This window comes from Rhinatrema bivittatum, chromosome 10 (assembly GCF_901001135.1).
Source record: "Rhinatrema bivittatum chromosome 10, aRhiBiv1.1, whole genome shotgun sequence".
Lineage (NCBI taxonomy): Eukaryota > Metazoa > Chordata > Amphibia > Gymnophiona > Rhinatrematidae > Rhinatrema > Rhinatrema bivittatum.
The window spans coordinates 102,642,852-102,657,988 of NC_042624.1; the positions used below are offsets into that span (position 1 = coordinate 102,642,852).

Consider the following 15,137-nt stretch of genomic DNA (forward strand, 5'->3'; position numbering starts at 1 on the left):
AGGTAAGGTCTTGGGAAAGCCCCCCCCCCCCCCCCCTTGTCAGTCGCCATCCTGCCTTTATTGGTTTCATGCAGCCTGTTTCCACCGGAGGCAGAGGGGTTGGCCTCCAGGATTTCTCTCGGCCTGGACCTTCACCCAGCTCCTTTTCCGTTGGCCTACAGAGACGAAGTTTGGAGCTGGGTTTCCTCGCTAATGACACTCGGGCCAGCAGTGGTGTTGTTAATCGGGGGACCGGTATCTCCATCTGGACTGCCCTGGCACCTCTTCAAAATATGTTGCGGCCTCAGACACAAGAGTCCAATACGACAAGCCAGGCCCAGAAGGTTCAGAGAATCTGAGGTCAAGCTAAGTAGATGTCAGCAATACAGGCGACTTTGATCCAGGATTAGATGGTAGGTGTAAGAAGCTGGAAAATTTGGTGAACTTTCTGAGACATTTTATCTTGCATCTGATTAATCTTCCTAAGATGACTATAGTAACAGCAGTAGACCTCTTTAGGAGATACTTGACTGAAATTTTGAAGGTTTTGAAAATTGCCATTCTTCTTGTTGGTAAGATCTATTATTTGCCTGTTGGAAGAAGGTGATAGAGGTGATCAGGCTGCAGGGGAGTTGATGCTAGACAGTCTGGACCTGACTGGCCTCTAGGAAAAATCTGGAGAATGATATCAAGAGGGCCACTTTATTGGTGACCTTTCTTTTCCTCTGAGACTAGGACTCTTTAATGCACCTGTTTTCACAATCATGATACTTTATTTCTGGGTGGGAAATCTTGTGTAAAACAAACAAACAAAAAAAAAAACCAAACAAACCCAACCCTCAAAAGTTCAAGTAGAAGTTTTCTGGCAAGCACCAGTTGTATTTTCTCAAGATTATTGTTCAGTATCCTTGTGAATGTTTTGTGAAGCTGCCGAAAGTGTCTTATACTTTTCTGGAACCCACACAACTTTGTTTCTTCTTGGATGCTAAGCAATTGGGATGTACGTGTGCTCTGGGCACTGGTTGACTTTTTGCGCTAATTTGGTTGTAAGGCTTAAATATTATTATTATTTTTTTTTTTTATAATTTCCTGTGTAATTGACATTTCTTCATGGTGTTTTAGGTAGGTTCCCCACCCTTCTGATGGGCTGAATAGATGGATGCTAATTACTTTTCAGGCTGAAAATCATTTTTTTCCTTTTTATCTTATGTTCAGTATATCTGCTTATTGTCATTTTCCACATTACCTTGATGTAACAATTTGAAATCTTATAATAAAACAAACTCACTGAAGTAACTTCTCCAGCAGGGCTGTGGACTGAGAACGTATAATTCTGTCTTCTTCCTATCCTGGCTCACTAAAGATAGAGGACCAATAAAACAAAATACAATGATTCTCCTAAGTCCAAATAAAAATTCCACACTGAACTCCCACTCTTCCTGCCTTTAAGTAAACAGAAGCTCACTGGTCCAGGTAACCTTACATAGGGATGCTGTGTGGTAAAAAAAAATAAAATGGTACACCCCCTCCTAACCCCATATCCTACATGTGGGGGTCTCAACCCAGGCCTCAGAATACACCTAGCCAATCAGGATTTCACATATCTACAATGAATATGTATGAGGAAGATTTGCATACAATGGAGGCAGTGCATGCAAATCTCATGCATATTCGCTACGGCTATCCTGAGAACTTGACTGGCTAGCGGTGTCCGGAGGACTGCGTTGAGGATCCCTGTCCTAGACTAGGGCGAACTAGTGAAGATGTCAGGAAGGTCTCCACAAGTGGTTGAAGCTCTTTCACCTGGAAAGGCAGCTTGGGAGAACTGTGAGACGGTGGGGGAAATGTGTTTTCTGATGTTTCTGCCAATTCTATAAAATCAAAACACTTGAATGCAAATACCATTGTGTCTGAGTAGCTGTAAGAAAGAAATCCTAGTATCTGCATTTTTGTATAGTGCAAACAATATTTTGTGCTACATAAATCCAACCATCATTTATTTTAAAAGAAATTTAATTGCCCCTGCTGTCCAGCTCTGCACTGATCTGTGCAGGAACCACCAGATAATTTTCTGTGGGTGGGCCAGCACGGACATTCTGCGTAGTAACCCTTCTACTCCTCCGGAGCTTCTGTCTTGTTGAGGACAGAAAGATACCAGATCCACCCCTCTCCCTCCGAGAAGTACCACAAGTTTTATTTTAGCACATGCAACCTTTACATATTTTATTACTCGAATCCTTCATTGTTTTATTCCGAATAAAACATCTTTTTTTTGTAAAGAAATTAACAGCTATTCAACAGCAACATGGTTAAGTAAATCCCGCATTTGGTTGATTTGTAGTAAGTTGGATACTACTGGGCGAACGCGAAAGAAATCAAATACAAACATTTCCCCCTACGTCGGTTGTTAGAAATGAAGAGAGTAATTCAAACCGGAACCCCCGAGGAAATGCTGGGCAGCCAGCAAGGGGAATCTCAGCTCGGCGGCGCCGAGTTACAAGCCGCCGCCCCGCCCGGCTCCTCGTGAGCACAGAGAAGTTGCATGCAAAAGGGGGGGGGGGGGGGGGAGGGGTGTAGCGTTTTCTCTGGAGCCGATCCATTCATTCAGCAGATCGGGTGCCCGGTTCTTCAGCCGCCTCTATGCTGCTTCGAGCCTCGCTGACACGCCCGAAAAGAAGGGCAGTAAGCGCGCGCTGCAGAGCTGGGCGGAATGGAACGGGTGGGAGCCATGACGAAGTGAGACGGCCGGGCCGGCCCTGCGCGCGAAGGTCCCCGGGTCAGGGGGCGTGGCAGGACCCATCGCTGGGACTATGTTGTATCTGTGAAAAGCAAAGGCTCTGGTTCGAGCTACGGAACCGATTCAGCCTCAGCGGAGGTTCACCTTCCTTCCCTGGGCCAGTGAGTCCTTGTCACACACACACAGTCCGTGCTCTTCCATCTGGAAGACTGTGAGAAAAATCCAGGGCGCAAATTAGAAAGAAGAATCCAGAGACCATACTGCTAAGTGGATTTTCTGGAACCCAATGAGAAAATTGTACCTAAAGAGTAGGGTTTTATTTATTTATTTAATTGTATTAATTATTTCAGTGTGATAATTTGCCTTTCTCGATATGTCTCAAGGCGAGATAATAAAAAGTACTCCTAATACATCATTTGTAAGTAAAACGAAAATTAACACTACATCTTATCAAACAAGCATGATTAGAGACCTCAGGATTTTACACAAAATAACACCAAACGCTGGCAGTTCCTACACGATTAAAGCCAACTAAAAAAGCATGTAACACTCACTGGTTTAGCAGGTTTTCTTAGCCTGGAAATTTTACTCCTAGTCAGAGGTGGAGTAAATTTTCCAGGGCTAATGTCAGTCTATGGACAGAAGCCGAAGTTCAGGTGCCAGAACCTATAATAGGGTTTTATGGGCTGAAAGCATTTTTGTGCATATAAATATTTGTGCAAATAAGTTATGAGCACAAAACATGAGTTTTCTGCAGATAAGTCACAGATGAGAGACTCCCCCGAGTTTAAAATGTGTGTTTAGCCAGCACACATTTTTAACTCCAGATGCATTAGCATAACAGCTTATTGCATCTGGAATTTAAAAAATCTTAACTCGAGCATCTGCAGTATTTTCTGCTTTTCTGTCCACTTTTTTGGGCTGCTCGGAAATGAACGCCTGCCCTTGGGCAGGGACTAATTTCTGAGCACAAAATGTTTGGATCAGCTGCATATTTTTTTTCAATATCCCGGATGAATGACTAATAGCCTCATCAACATGCATTTGCATGTGATGAGCGCTATTAGTTTGGGGGGTGGAGGGGTTGGACGCACATTTCGACGTGCTAAACCACTTACTGTGTAAGGGGAATGGACATGCGTCAAAAATGCGCATCCAGCAGCAGGTTAAGTAATGCACTCAGCTGAGCGCACTTTACAGAATCGACCGATTTGTTGTGTCTGTCTAGTTGTAAAATGCTGGCCTTCTGACATACACGAATGTTAACTGTCTGCCCCACATAGGAAGTTCCAGGTAAAACCCTAAGAGCAGAAATTCTTCTAAATATGTTTAATATGTGTGACTTACTAAAAAGCGAAATATTTTATTTTAGGAAGCTAAGCATTTTACAAGATAATTAACCATAGTGAGGCAGTACAAAGGTTTTCCTCCAGGGGTTCATCTGGTGAGTGAATCAGGCAGGATGAGTAAAAAGCTGGACTCGCTGCCTCCTTTGGCCTAATTCCAGTATTCTGAAACCCGTGGTTGAGTTTGCACTAACCTCATATGTTCCCCTTTGAAAAACATCTGCACTGTGTGCTCCAAATCACAAAAACACGACCTACCACTGGGCCAGATGCACTATACCGTATTGGGTCTCATGGGGAAAAATGCTTAGCACATCTGGCCCACCGTGAATAATTAAAAAATAAAATATTTCATCTCCTGCATTGCATACCAACCACATTAGATTATCCCATTTTTCAAATTCAACATTAGAATGTTGGGAAGTCAAAAAGTTACCTTGTATTTCACTAAATAACAATCTCAACATGTTCTGATGTGATCTTTGGGATTCTCCCACAGGGTCAATCTATTTTTAGTTTTGAGAATCAAGGCATATTGGTAGGTACAAGCATCCTTGCAGTAAAAGGGGGTTCTCTCTTCATCTTTCCATCACCGTGTGTAGACCTTTAGAGTCCAGATGTTCTCAGTCTTATTTAATTAACTGTGAAGCTTTTCTTATGTAGTTTTAACTCTTCCATGGTCCCTTCTTCCCCTCCCCCTGATACCTGTGTGATGCAAACTCATCTCAGTAAAAGACTGTGTTCCCTCATTCACAGCCAACAGGAAAGCTAGCTGAGAGCTGCCATATCATGCAGTAGCCATTTCCAGTAAATATAGCTGAGATGTACAAATGGCATGGGGCCAGACCATAAAAGTGCAATAAATGGACCCTATTCCTTATGTGATTGACTATATATCCCTCTCCCTTATGTTAGATAGAAACTGTAAAACCCAGTTATTTAAAATTCACATCATTGTGATGAAATGAGTTTTACTTTATTTCAACTAAACAAAAAAAAAACAAACAAACCAGTATTTCACTGGAGACTTTTTGTGTAATAATTTATAACATTTTTTTTAAATTAAGATTATGGTGTTTAAAATAAAGATTATCAATAACCAACTGCTTTCCTTCAAAAATGACTATAGTACAGCCTCTTTGCTGAATTACCGTATATCTCTGTGGTGATGCACACACTTCCTGTAACAACCCTGCAGGGATTTGTCAGTGCTGTTGGAGTCTCTGTGGGGCTGATTCACAATAAGAATGTCCCTTAACTGGCACATGGATGAAAATTTGTTATAAATTAGGCCCAAAACCACGAGTGGGCAACGCCTTGCCACAAACAGGTCTGGTTTTCAGAGCATCCATAATGAATATGTATGAGGTATATCTGCAGACAATGGAGGCAGGCATGCATATTCATTGTGGATATCCTGAAAATCAGACCTGTTTGTGGCACCCCAGGACCAGTGTGGCCCCATGCCCTACATGTCCTATATGGAGGAGTGGAGTGGGTTGGAGGCGTAGGCTAGTCACTAGCGCAGGGGTGGTCAACTCTGGTCCTCAAGAGCCACAAACAGGCCAGGTTTTCAGGATATCCACAATGAATATGCATGAGATCTATTTGCATATAATGGAAGCAGTGCACGCAGATCTATCTCATGCATATTCATTGTGGAAATTCTGAAAACCTGGCTTGTTTGGCTCTGGAGTTGGCCACCCCTGCACTAGTGAGTAGCTCTTGATGATGGGATTTGGCTGCCCCAGCCCCCAGGCAGGATCTGCTGAACCTATACCATCCTGCACACTTACCTGGCACCCCTTGCACTAACATTGCCCCATCCATTTCTGTGGGCAGCGACTGGGGGCAAAGTAGGGCATGTATGTTTGAAATTTGTTCCCCCATTCCAATATAAACACTCCCGCAGGAACATCTCTTTTCAACCCTGCTAAAATTATTTATGTATTTAGTTTATATACCGTCGTTCAAGTGAATATTACAACGGTTTACAAAAGTAACATTTGTCCTTTAGGTCATTACATTATGTGGAATACGTATCGGTCTAACACACTTTAGTAAGATAATTTTTGTAATACCAAAATGTTTGGTAAGATACATATTTTGGCAGCCACCATGTGGGATTTTCCGGGTATTTCCAGGCAGCAGGGATGCTGGGCTTGATGGAGAATTGGTCTGACCCAACATGGCAATTCTTGTGTTCTTAGGAAAGCCTGGCAGAGGAAAACAATTTTCAGCCAAGCCAACTACCCAGGGGAAAAGCTTTCAAAATGTCCAATTAAAAGTCTGCCCTGCCCCTTCTGTCTGCCTTTTCCTTAATGGAGCGAGAATACTGATGCCCCTACACCACGAAGTCAACCCGTCCAAGTCTGGAAGGTGCCAGGCTATTCCCCGGAGAAGAAACGACAAAGGAGCTGTTGCCTCTCTGAGCTTTTCTTTGGCTCCCGCAGGCTCGCGGGAGTGCCCGAGAAGCCAGGATGGTGCGCGCGCGCGCGCTCGAAGCATTACGGGCCCGGCTGGGGCCTCCCGTCTCCTCTTCCCTCCCCTTTCCCTGCTCCTGAGCTCCGGCGGCAGGAGCCGCAGCGATCCTGCGCGAGGGAGCCCAGCGGCGGCCTTCGGCCTCCCCCCCGCTCCCAGGAGCAGCCATGGCGGAGCGCCGCGCCTTCGCCCAGAAGATCAGCAGGTGAGGGGCTCGGGCCGGCGGCCTCCGTGCGCGCGCGCGCTCTGTGTTGCTGCAGCAAGGGGAGGCGAGGGGGGGTCGGCACTGACGGAGGCCCAGGCCCGTCGGCGGCGCCCGGGCTTGAGCTGTGAGCGGTCCAGGCTGCCGGGGGGGGGGGGCTTTCCACGCGCTCCCGTTGCTTTCTGCTTCGGAGTGGGACTCCGAGCTCGGTCCCGTTACAGGGGATTCGGGCTGGCACAGACTCAAGGCGATGCCTGCACTTTTTTTTTTTAAAGGATGGCTGGCGTTCGTTTCTGGCACCATCCTGATCCTGTTCCCCCCGCCCCTTAACTAAATATTCCGATTGCCAGCGCATAATCGTTTTCCCCACCCGACCAAAGAAGAAAGATGCTGCAAATCAATGATTCCAAAGCGCAATTGATTATACATTTCTTATGTCTACAGATCATAATTTTTGCATTTTCCTTAAATACTCTATTTCTCTCCCCAGTTATATGACCCTTGTTGTAATGTAACTTTTGATCTCTTTACACTTGTTTATTTTCCGTTTTTTGTTCACACCCCCTTGTTTTATGTAAACCGGCATGATGTGGTTTCTAATCACGAATGCCGGTATAGAAAAACTCTAAATAAATAAATAAATAGCTAGACATGGTTTGGAGACTGACAAAATATTTAGATATCCTTAACTTATTTTAAATTTTGAAATAAACTTTTAAAAATATGAAATTGCTATTAGCAATTCAGAATTTCTATAGTGCCCTATCCCAGGGCACTTTAAAACAGATTGCATACAGGTACAGTGAGTCAGTCCTCGCCTCAGACCCAGAGGTGATGGGAGAGTTGAAGTGTTCTGGCAACAGCGGAATTAGAACCCAGATCTTCTGGTTCCCAACCGCTTATTGTGATCCCTTGGCCAGTCATGTTAAAGTGTAGACTTCAGCGTTAATACTTAAGGGCTTGATGGCTTTTTTTTTTTCCCCATTCTGTGTCTATGGGGAAAAAAACTTAGTAAATCAAGCCCTAAGGGTTTAGGAGGTGGAGAAGGGAGCAATAAAGAATCCTTTTTTCTGGTGATGCTTTCACCAGTTTGTTTTTTTTTTGCTTCTAATAAGTCATTTTATGTGTAGAATATTATGCATGTGGACATTTTTATGTACAGGGATTAGTAATAATATAGTCATTGGAGTTTTGTTTTAATACCTATATCCAGCTGCCCTAGACCAAATTTTTAGGAGCTAGGGCCCAAAATTTTTTTCTTTGGCACATTTATTCATTCACTTATTACTGTTTTGGGGGTGGAGGAAGAGGTTATCCGTCTCTTTAAATGTAGGGGTTTTTTTGTTATGGTTATTTGGACCTTTTATTGCTTTTATGCTCTTATGTTTTATTTTTGGGGTTTCTTTTTTTTAAGTTTTTATTTTTAGCTTTCCTATTCTTTCGTTTGTCATTTTTAGATTTTTTATCTTTCTTTTAAATCTGATATTTGAATTTTGCTGGCATGGAGCAGCCCTAATAGGCATTAGCAGCTCCTTCTGTAGGCTCAGGCCCCTGTGAGACTGCAGCAGTGGCTTCTGGTGGGTTTTAGCCTTTGGCATCTGGGAATTTTCCACCCCTGCTGTACCGATGTTAGATGATGACTAGAACACACCAAATCAGGGCCTGGTGCCAAGGGTATTAGGTGCCCTAAGTGAAACACTGGTCTTGTTCTCTGAGCCCCAAGCTATTGGCAGCAGCTCCAGCAGAGTCCTTTCGTTAGTAGCATTCGCTCTGGCACTGCAGTCTTCCTTCGATTTCTGCTCAGTATCCCCAGGCCCAGAGTTGGGCATAGGCAGTCGCCCAGCGCGCCAAAGAGGATTGCAACTCTGCCAAGGAGAAGCCTGCTTCAGCAATCCAGTTGGAAGGGGCACTGCTGTGGCACTCTGGGACTTTTGGAGATTGGGGGGGGGGGGGGAGGAACTCCACCGTTTTCCAATCTCCACGGTCTCCTGCCTCACCACTTTCCAACCCACCTTATGGGTACAAAACTCTTAAAATCCGGCCCTGAGTTATCCCCCTCTTTGTCTCCAGCCTAACGTGCCCAGCATCCACTCTTTCCCTGCCCAGCGTTTCTCCTCTATGCCCCGCATACCAGCATTACCCCAGTCTTTTTGCCCTCTCTCCTCAGTGCCAGGATCCTCTCTCTCTCTATTCCACACACATACATTCTCTCCACTGCCCCCCCCCCCCCCCAACAACCTTCCCCATCCATTCTTTTGTCTCTTCCCTAAGGCGAGGCCTCCTCCTGCTTCCACCGTTGCAGCCTTTGGCCTTTTTTTGGCTGCTGGTGGGATGGGCGGGCTCCCAGACCAGGGCCCTTCAGTCTTTTTTTTTCTTTTTCCTCAGAGCCTGCCAGTCATGGTTCTTTCTTTTCCTCACTGGGACTGCAGGGAATGTTTTTGGAAGCTGTAGAAGCTTTTTTTTCTTGCAGGGCCCTATGGGTTTGTTTTCTCCCTCCAATACCTTTCAGTAGGTTTTGTTTGTTTAAGTTTTTCTCTTTTTCTTACACTTTATTTCTGTGTATATATATATATATATATCCTGGTTGAGGCTTGTGTCTTTTCAGCATTTGTGGCTGTTTTGCTTTAGTCTAATGAAACCTGCAGTTTACACCGCATGGCTAGGCTAAACCTCGTACCCCAGGTGTTTGGGGACTCACCTGGGCACAGACCACACTGTGACTAGGACTGCAGGCTGGAGCTCTGAGAGATTTAGCCCAACCAAGGGGAATTTACAGAGGACATTAAGGATCCGGGATCCATTCCTTCCCCTTTGACCTATTCATGGGGTTTCGGGTTGGGTTGATATCTGATAAAGGAGCATTACCATGGGGAGGAGAGCTCATCCTCCCCACACTCTGAAGAACCACACTAGTTTCCAGGGGCTCACTAATTGCCAACTCTGGTGCCCTGGATGATGTACCCTTCTGCCTGCCAGCCTGTCCTGGCAGGGCAGCCTTCAAGGAGGAGCCGGAGAGCCTGAGTATGGGCAATCAGCAATGCTGATGATGCCAAGCCCCGTTGGCTTTGGGTGTCTAGGCACATTCAAGTGCCAGTGCAATGATGGGAATCAGTAGATGCTGTGGCACAGGTGGAATTGATGCTGGGCGCTGTGGCACAGGTGGAATTGATGCTGGGCATTGTGGCACAGGTGGAATCGATGCTGGGTACCGTGGCACTGGCAGGATGGCTGTTGGGTGCTAACAGAATCAGTACCGGGTGCCAACTGGATTAGCAGTCGGTGCTGCTGGTGTTGACTGGATCGGTGCTGTGGGCGCTGATGGGTGCCATTGGTGCCTATGGAATTGGCAATTGGTGCCAACAGACTCTCTTCCAGGTCACTGCCACCGGAATTGGCATCAGTCTCCGCCAGGCACAGACTGCCGACAGAATGAGTGCCAGTTACTGCTAGCGGAATTAACACCGGGCATTGTGGTGCTGGCAGAATGGGTGTCACTTGAAGTTACATGGAACTGTTGAAGTCAAGACAAGATCTGGAAGATCAAGAAATATATCCAATAGAATTGCTCCAAAACTGCTCAGATCTGCAAAATAGATCACAGCAGATAACATGCTAAAATTTTTAGCTGTCACTGGAGTAGTTGTCCACAGGTGCTTAGTACAATGTTGGTTACACAACAGTGATCTGCTTGGGAGAGTTGTCAGATGGAAATGTTTTCTATTACCTCATCACAACTGTCATTCTGTAAATTATGCAAAACACAACCTTGATGAGCCAGAAACGTTTTGGAGCCCAGTGTTTTGGATTGATGAAACTAAAATTGAACTTTTAGGCCATGACCACACAAGATACTGTAACTTCCATTTCTTAACAATGTTTCTGACGATTGAAATTGCTAGCTGGAAGCATTTAGAGATCTCTTTTGTAGCTTTCCTGTGCTTTGTAAGACAATTATCTTAATTTTGAAATGCTTAGACAGCTGCTACTTAAAGAGCTCTGATTGTTGAAAGTAGACACAACAGTTACAACCTGAGCAGTTAGAACGATTAGAGTATTTGTTCACATGTGGAATTTTCTTCACCTAATTCAAGGCCTAATGATTCAATCATTTTTTTGGGCCTTTTTAAAAATAAAAAAAAAGTGTAGTAATGAATGAACTGGAAGGGTGTCCAATTAAATCAATTAAAATCAGCAAATATTCATTTTGCATTAAAAATTGCAGAAAGATATGTTTAACTTTGTGATAAATCAACTCACACAGGCAAATGGAGAAAATGATGGAAACAGAATGAAAGTGAAAAACTCCACTAGAGCACTAACTTATCAGTGCTTGTGAAACATGCAATCAATATAGTGCTAGAAGGAGGAAATGCCCTCGGCTATATATTGATGCCATAAAGTAAAACAATTAAAGAATATGCTGCTTTTTAATAGCCAGTCAAGAAAAAAAAAAAACCCCTTTAACCTATCCACACTTCATTATAGAAAATAAAATCTAATGTGATGAATGTTGTGTTTTTTTTTTTTTACATATTTGTATTACAAATAACTTATTTTTGAAAGGGAGATCTTTTCTTTATACAGAACGGAAATCTTTGTGCCGATTGCTTGCTGTGATGGCAAAAACCAAAACAGACGTTAGCCAACGCTTACTGAGTGCTGTGCTCTGTTTCAGTACTATATCACCCTGAAGCAGCAGACCTGAATTGCTGGCCAGCTTTGTGTTTGTTTGCACCATGCAGATGTCTAAACCTTTGCACACAACTGTATGCTCACTGGGATAGGTGTTTAGTTGAATTGTTTTTTTAACTAAGATAAATTAATTACCTTGGGAAAGGCAAATAAGTATTTTCAGGTGAGCAGATTGTAAAAGTTGTTTAAGTTGAACTGTTTGAGGAATTATAGTGCTCTACACCCTACAGAAAATGGCATTTTCTCTGTCCAGGGTTTTCTGTATGCCTGTGGAACATTTCTTCCTGTTCTGGTGGTGCTCAAACTTCCCACCTCCCGCCGCCACCACCACCACAGAGCATATCGAGGAGGTGAGTTCTCACAGCAACTTGCTGAGAAACTCCTCAGGGGCTACCTCCGGAAGCAAGTCCTGAATGTACAAAAAAGACCAGTCTGCTGCTGAATGTGTGTAGCGCTATATTATGGCACTGAGTGACCCCTTGTAGTATTTGAATCTAGCTAGGTTTTAGTGTTCCCGGGCTGAAATACTTATTAAAAAATAAACACAGCAAACCCATAAAGCTTATGGTGGGTGATGAATCGTCCGTGACACACCATTCACAAGGACATTAGTCAAGCAGCAGACAGTGACTGAGAACAGTGTCAGAGTTCACCAATGTGAGGTTAGCATGCTCCAGCTGTCCCATATATTCTTTACATAGCTCATACTATTCAATCACATTTTTAAATATAGACTATTGCAGAAAGTATATAAGAACATAAGACATGCCATACCGGGTCAGACCGAGGGTCCATCAAGTCCAGTATCCTGTTTCCAGCAGTGGCCAAGCCAGGCAACAAATACCAAGGCATAGATAAATTCCAAGCTGCTTATTCCAAGAATAAGCAGTGGATTTCTGCAACTCCACCTTAATAATGGTTAATGGACTTTTCCTCCAGGAACTTGTCCAAACCTTTTTTTTTAAACACAGCTACACTAATAGCTTTCACCACATCCTCTGGCAACAAATTCCAGAGATTAATTATGCTTCATCTCTGTTAACCTATCAGTAAAGGTGTACACACCCTGTTTGTAATAGTATTTGAATTGTCAGAGTCTGGGTCCTAAGTCATTCACAAGTAATTTTGGTGCCACCTTTTCGTACATAATGATTAGAATCCAAGAAGGCAATAATGAGTCTCCCTGCAGGACAAGCTCATTTTAAAAGGGAAACCCTTTATGGAGTTTCCCTTTGAAAATATGGCCAGTGTTTACAACGGTGGCGTAGATAGATGCAGATTAGGCATGTAAACATACATGCAGAGCTAAAAAAAAACTAAATTAAATAACTGCACCTATTTTCTCCTTCCTTCAATCTAACTCCACCTCTTGTGCTTCCCCGTATAACTATTGCCCTGTAATGCAGCATATAAAGGGAAGAACATGCCAAATGAACAAGGTGTTGCAGGCCAGATATTAGTTTAAAATGAGAGAGAAACTTGCCTTGCTGGTTTGCAGCAGAGGTTTGGCGCTACAGTTATTCCATCCGATTATCTTGAGTAGTTTGTGGTTATTCTGTTACTCTGTTGTTTCTTTTCACTTTTCTTTGACCCACTTATCTTCAGAGCAGCCGCCTCCTCCTCCCAGCAAAACCCAGTGTTCCCGCATGTAAAAGCAGAGAGAGAGAGAGAGAGAGAGAGGGGATAGGAAAGAAAAGAAGTTCTCTGACCTAATCTGATTTTTTTTTTTTTTTTTTTTAATTTTACAGGGAGGGACTCTGACTTCTCTTCCTCTACACCTGCTCTTGCCCCAGCTCGCTTATTGCCACTTAGGAAGGTCAAGAGGAGGCCTGAATGGGAGGCTATGTGGGCCTTTGTTCATTCTGGCATGAGGTTCTTTCCTTCTCAGGACCCAGCCTTGGGGGGGGGGGGGGGGGGGGCGCTCATGCCACGGATCCCTTTGGAAGCCGGGGGGGGGGGGGGGGGCCACTCATAAACACTGTGGATCCATCAGGTCTAGAGGAAGTGTATAAAGAGGAGCCAGCAAAACACTGCCAGCAAAACACTGCCATGAATTCTTCCAAAGAATCCCATAGGCATTTGGTAGTTTTCCCAGTGGGAAAATTAACTCCATTAACTGCTATTAATCAAGTTTACTTAGTGAATAGCCACTGCTATTAATTGCATCAGCAACATGGGATCTTCTTGGTGTTTGGGTAATTGCCAGGTTCTTGTGGCGTGGTTTGGCCTTTGTTGGAAACAGGATGCTGGGCTTGATGGACCCTTGGTCTGACCCAGCATGGCATGTTCTTTTGTACCCCCTTATCAATAACTAAGAACATGCCATGCTGGGTCAGACCAAGGATCCATCAAGCCCAGCATCCTGTTTCCAACAGTGGCCAATCCAGGCCATAAGAACCTGGCAAGTACCCAAAAACTAAGTCTATCCCTTGCTACTGATGCTAGTAATAGCAGTGATAATTCATTTTACATAGTAACAAAACACAGCAATATAGTAGTGGATGGCAGAAAAAGATCAATTGGCCCATCCAGTCTGCCCATTTATCTATGTTCACACACAGGGATAGATCCCAGCTGTAGAAGCTTGCAGGGCATCACAGCTTTGCAAGTCAGATTTTATTTGTTTCCTGTTTACATTCTCCATTGTCCTGGATAGATAACATCTCCAGTGCAACAGCCAGAGCCCCTCCCTCTGCCATACCTTAAGAACATAAGACTTGCCGTACTGGGTCAGACCAAAGGTCATTAAGCCCAGTATTCTGTTTCCAACAGTGGCCAATCCAGGCCACAAGTGCTTGGCAGGATCCCAAAAGGACCATAGATTCTCTGCTGCTCATCTCAGGGTAAGCAGTGCATTTCCCTAAGTCCATCGAAATAATGGCTAATGGACTTTTCCTCCAAGAACTTGTCCAAACCTTTTTTTTAAACACAGCTACACTAATAGCTTTCACCATATCCTCTGGTAACGCATTCCAGAGCTTAATTATGTGTTAAGTAAAAAAATATTTTCTCATTAGTTTTAAATGTATCACCTTACATTGTGTGGCTTTGTACTTTTTTAAAGACTAAACAGCCAATTAACGTTTACTCGTTCTATTCCACTCATTATTTTATAGACCTCTATCATATCTCCGCTCAGCTGTTTCTTCTCCAAGCTGAAGAGTTCTAACCTCTTTAGCCTTTCCTCTTAGGGGAATTGTCCCATCCCCTTTTTCATCTTGGTTGCACTTCTCTGTACCTTTTCTAATTCTGCTATATATTTTGAGATGTGGTGACCAGAACTGCCCACAATACTCAAGATGAGGTCGCACCATGGAGCGATCCAGAGGCATTCTGATATTCTCTGTTTTATTCTCTTTTCCTTTCCTCTCCTCATAATCCCCAACAGTCTGTTGCTTTCTTGACTGCTGCTGCACACTGAGCAGAAGATTTAAATGTATTATCAACAATGACGTTTATTGTGGAATCTTGCAATGTGTAGCTGTAATTTGGGTTACTCTTCCCTAAGTGCATCACTTTGCACTTGTCCACATTACATTTTATTTGCCATTTGCATGCCCAATCTCCCAGTTTTGCAATGTCCTCCTGCAATTTCTCACAATCCTCCACTGATTTAACAACTTTGAATAATTTTGTCTCAGCATGTTTGATCACCTCATTGTTATTTACATTTGCAGGATATTTATAAATATATTAAAAA

The 15,137-nt window shown here is 43.8% G+C and overlaps 1 protein-coding gene across 5 annotated transcripts in view; it reads left to right on the forward strand.

The window, feature by feature from the left end:
- The first annotated feature begins 6,474 nt into the window (after positions 1-6,474).
- The window catches only part of DOCK7 (dedicator of cytokinesis 7), a 185,315-nt gene continuing 176,652 nt past the window's right edge, over positions 6,475-15,137 (forward strand). Inside the window, exon 1 of one of the 5 annotated variants that reach the window (XM_029618626.1) lies at positions 6,475-6,748. In XM_029618626.1, the coding sequence (XP_029474486.1) occupies positions 6,711-6,748 (38 nt within the window). In that variant the 5' untranslated portion in view covers positions 6,475-6,710. The remainder of the gene's footprint in view (positions 6,749-15,137) is intronic. The other 4 variants (XM_029618622.1, XM_029618623.1, XM_029618624.1 and 1 more) reach the window with 4 other exon arrangements.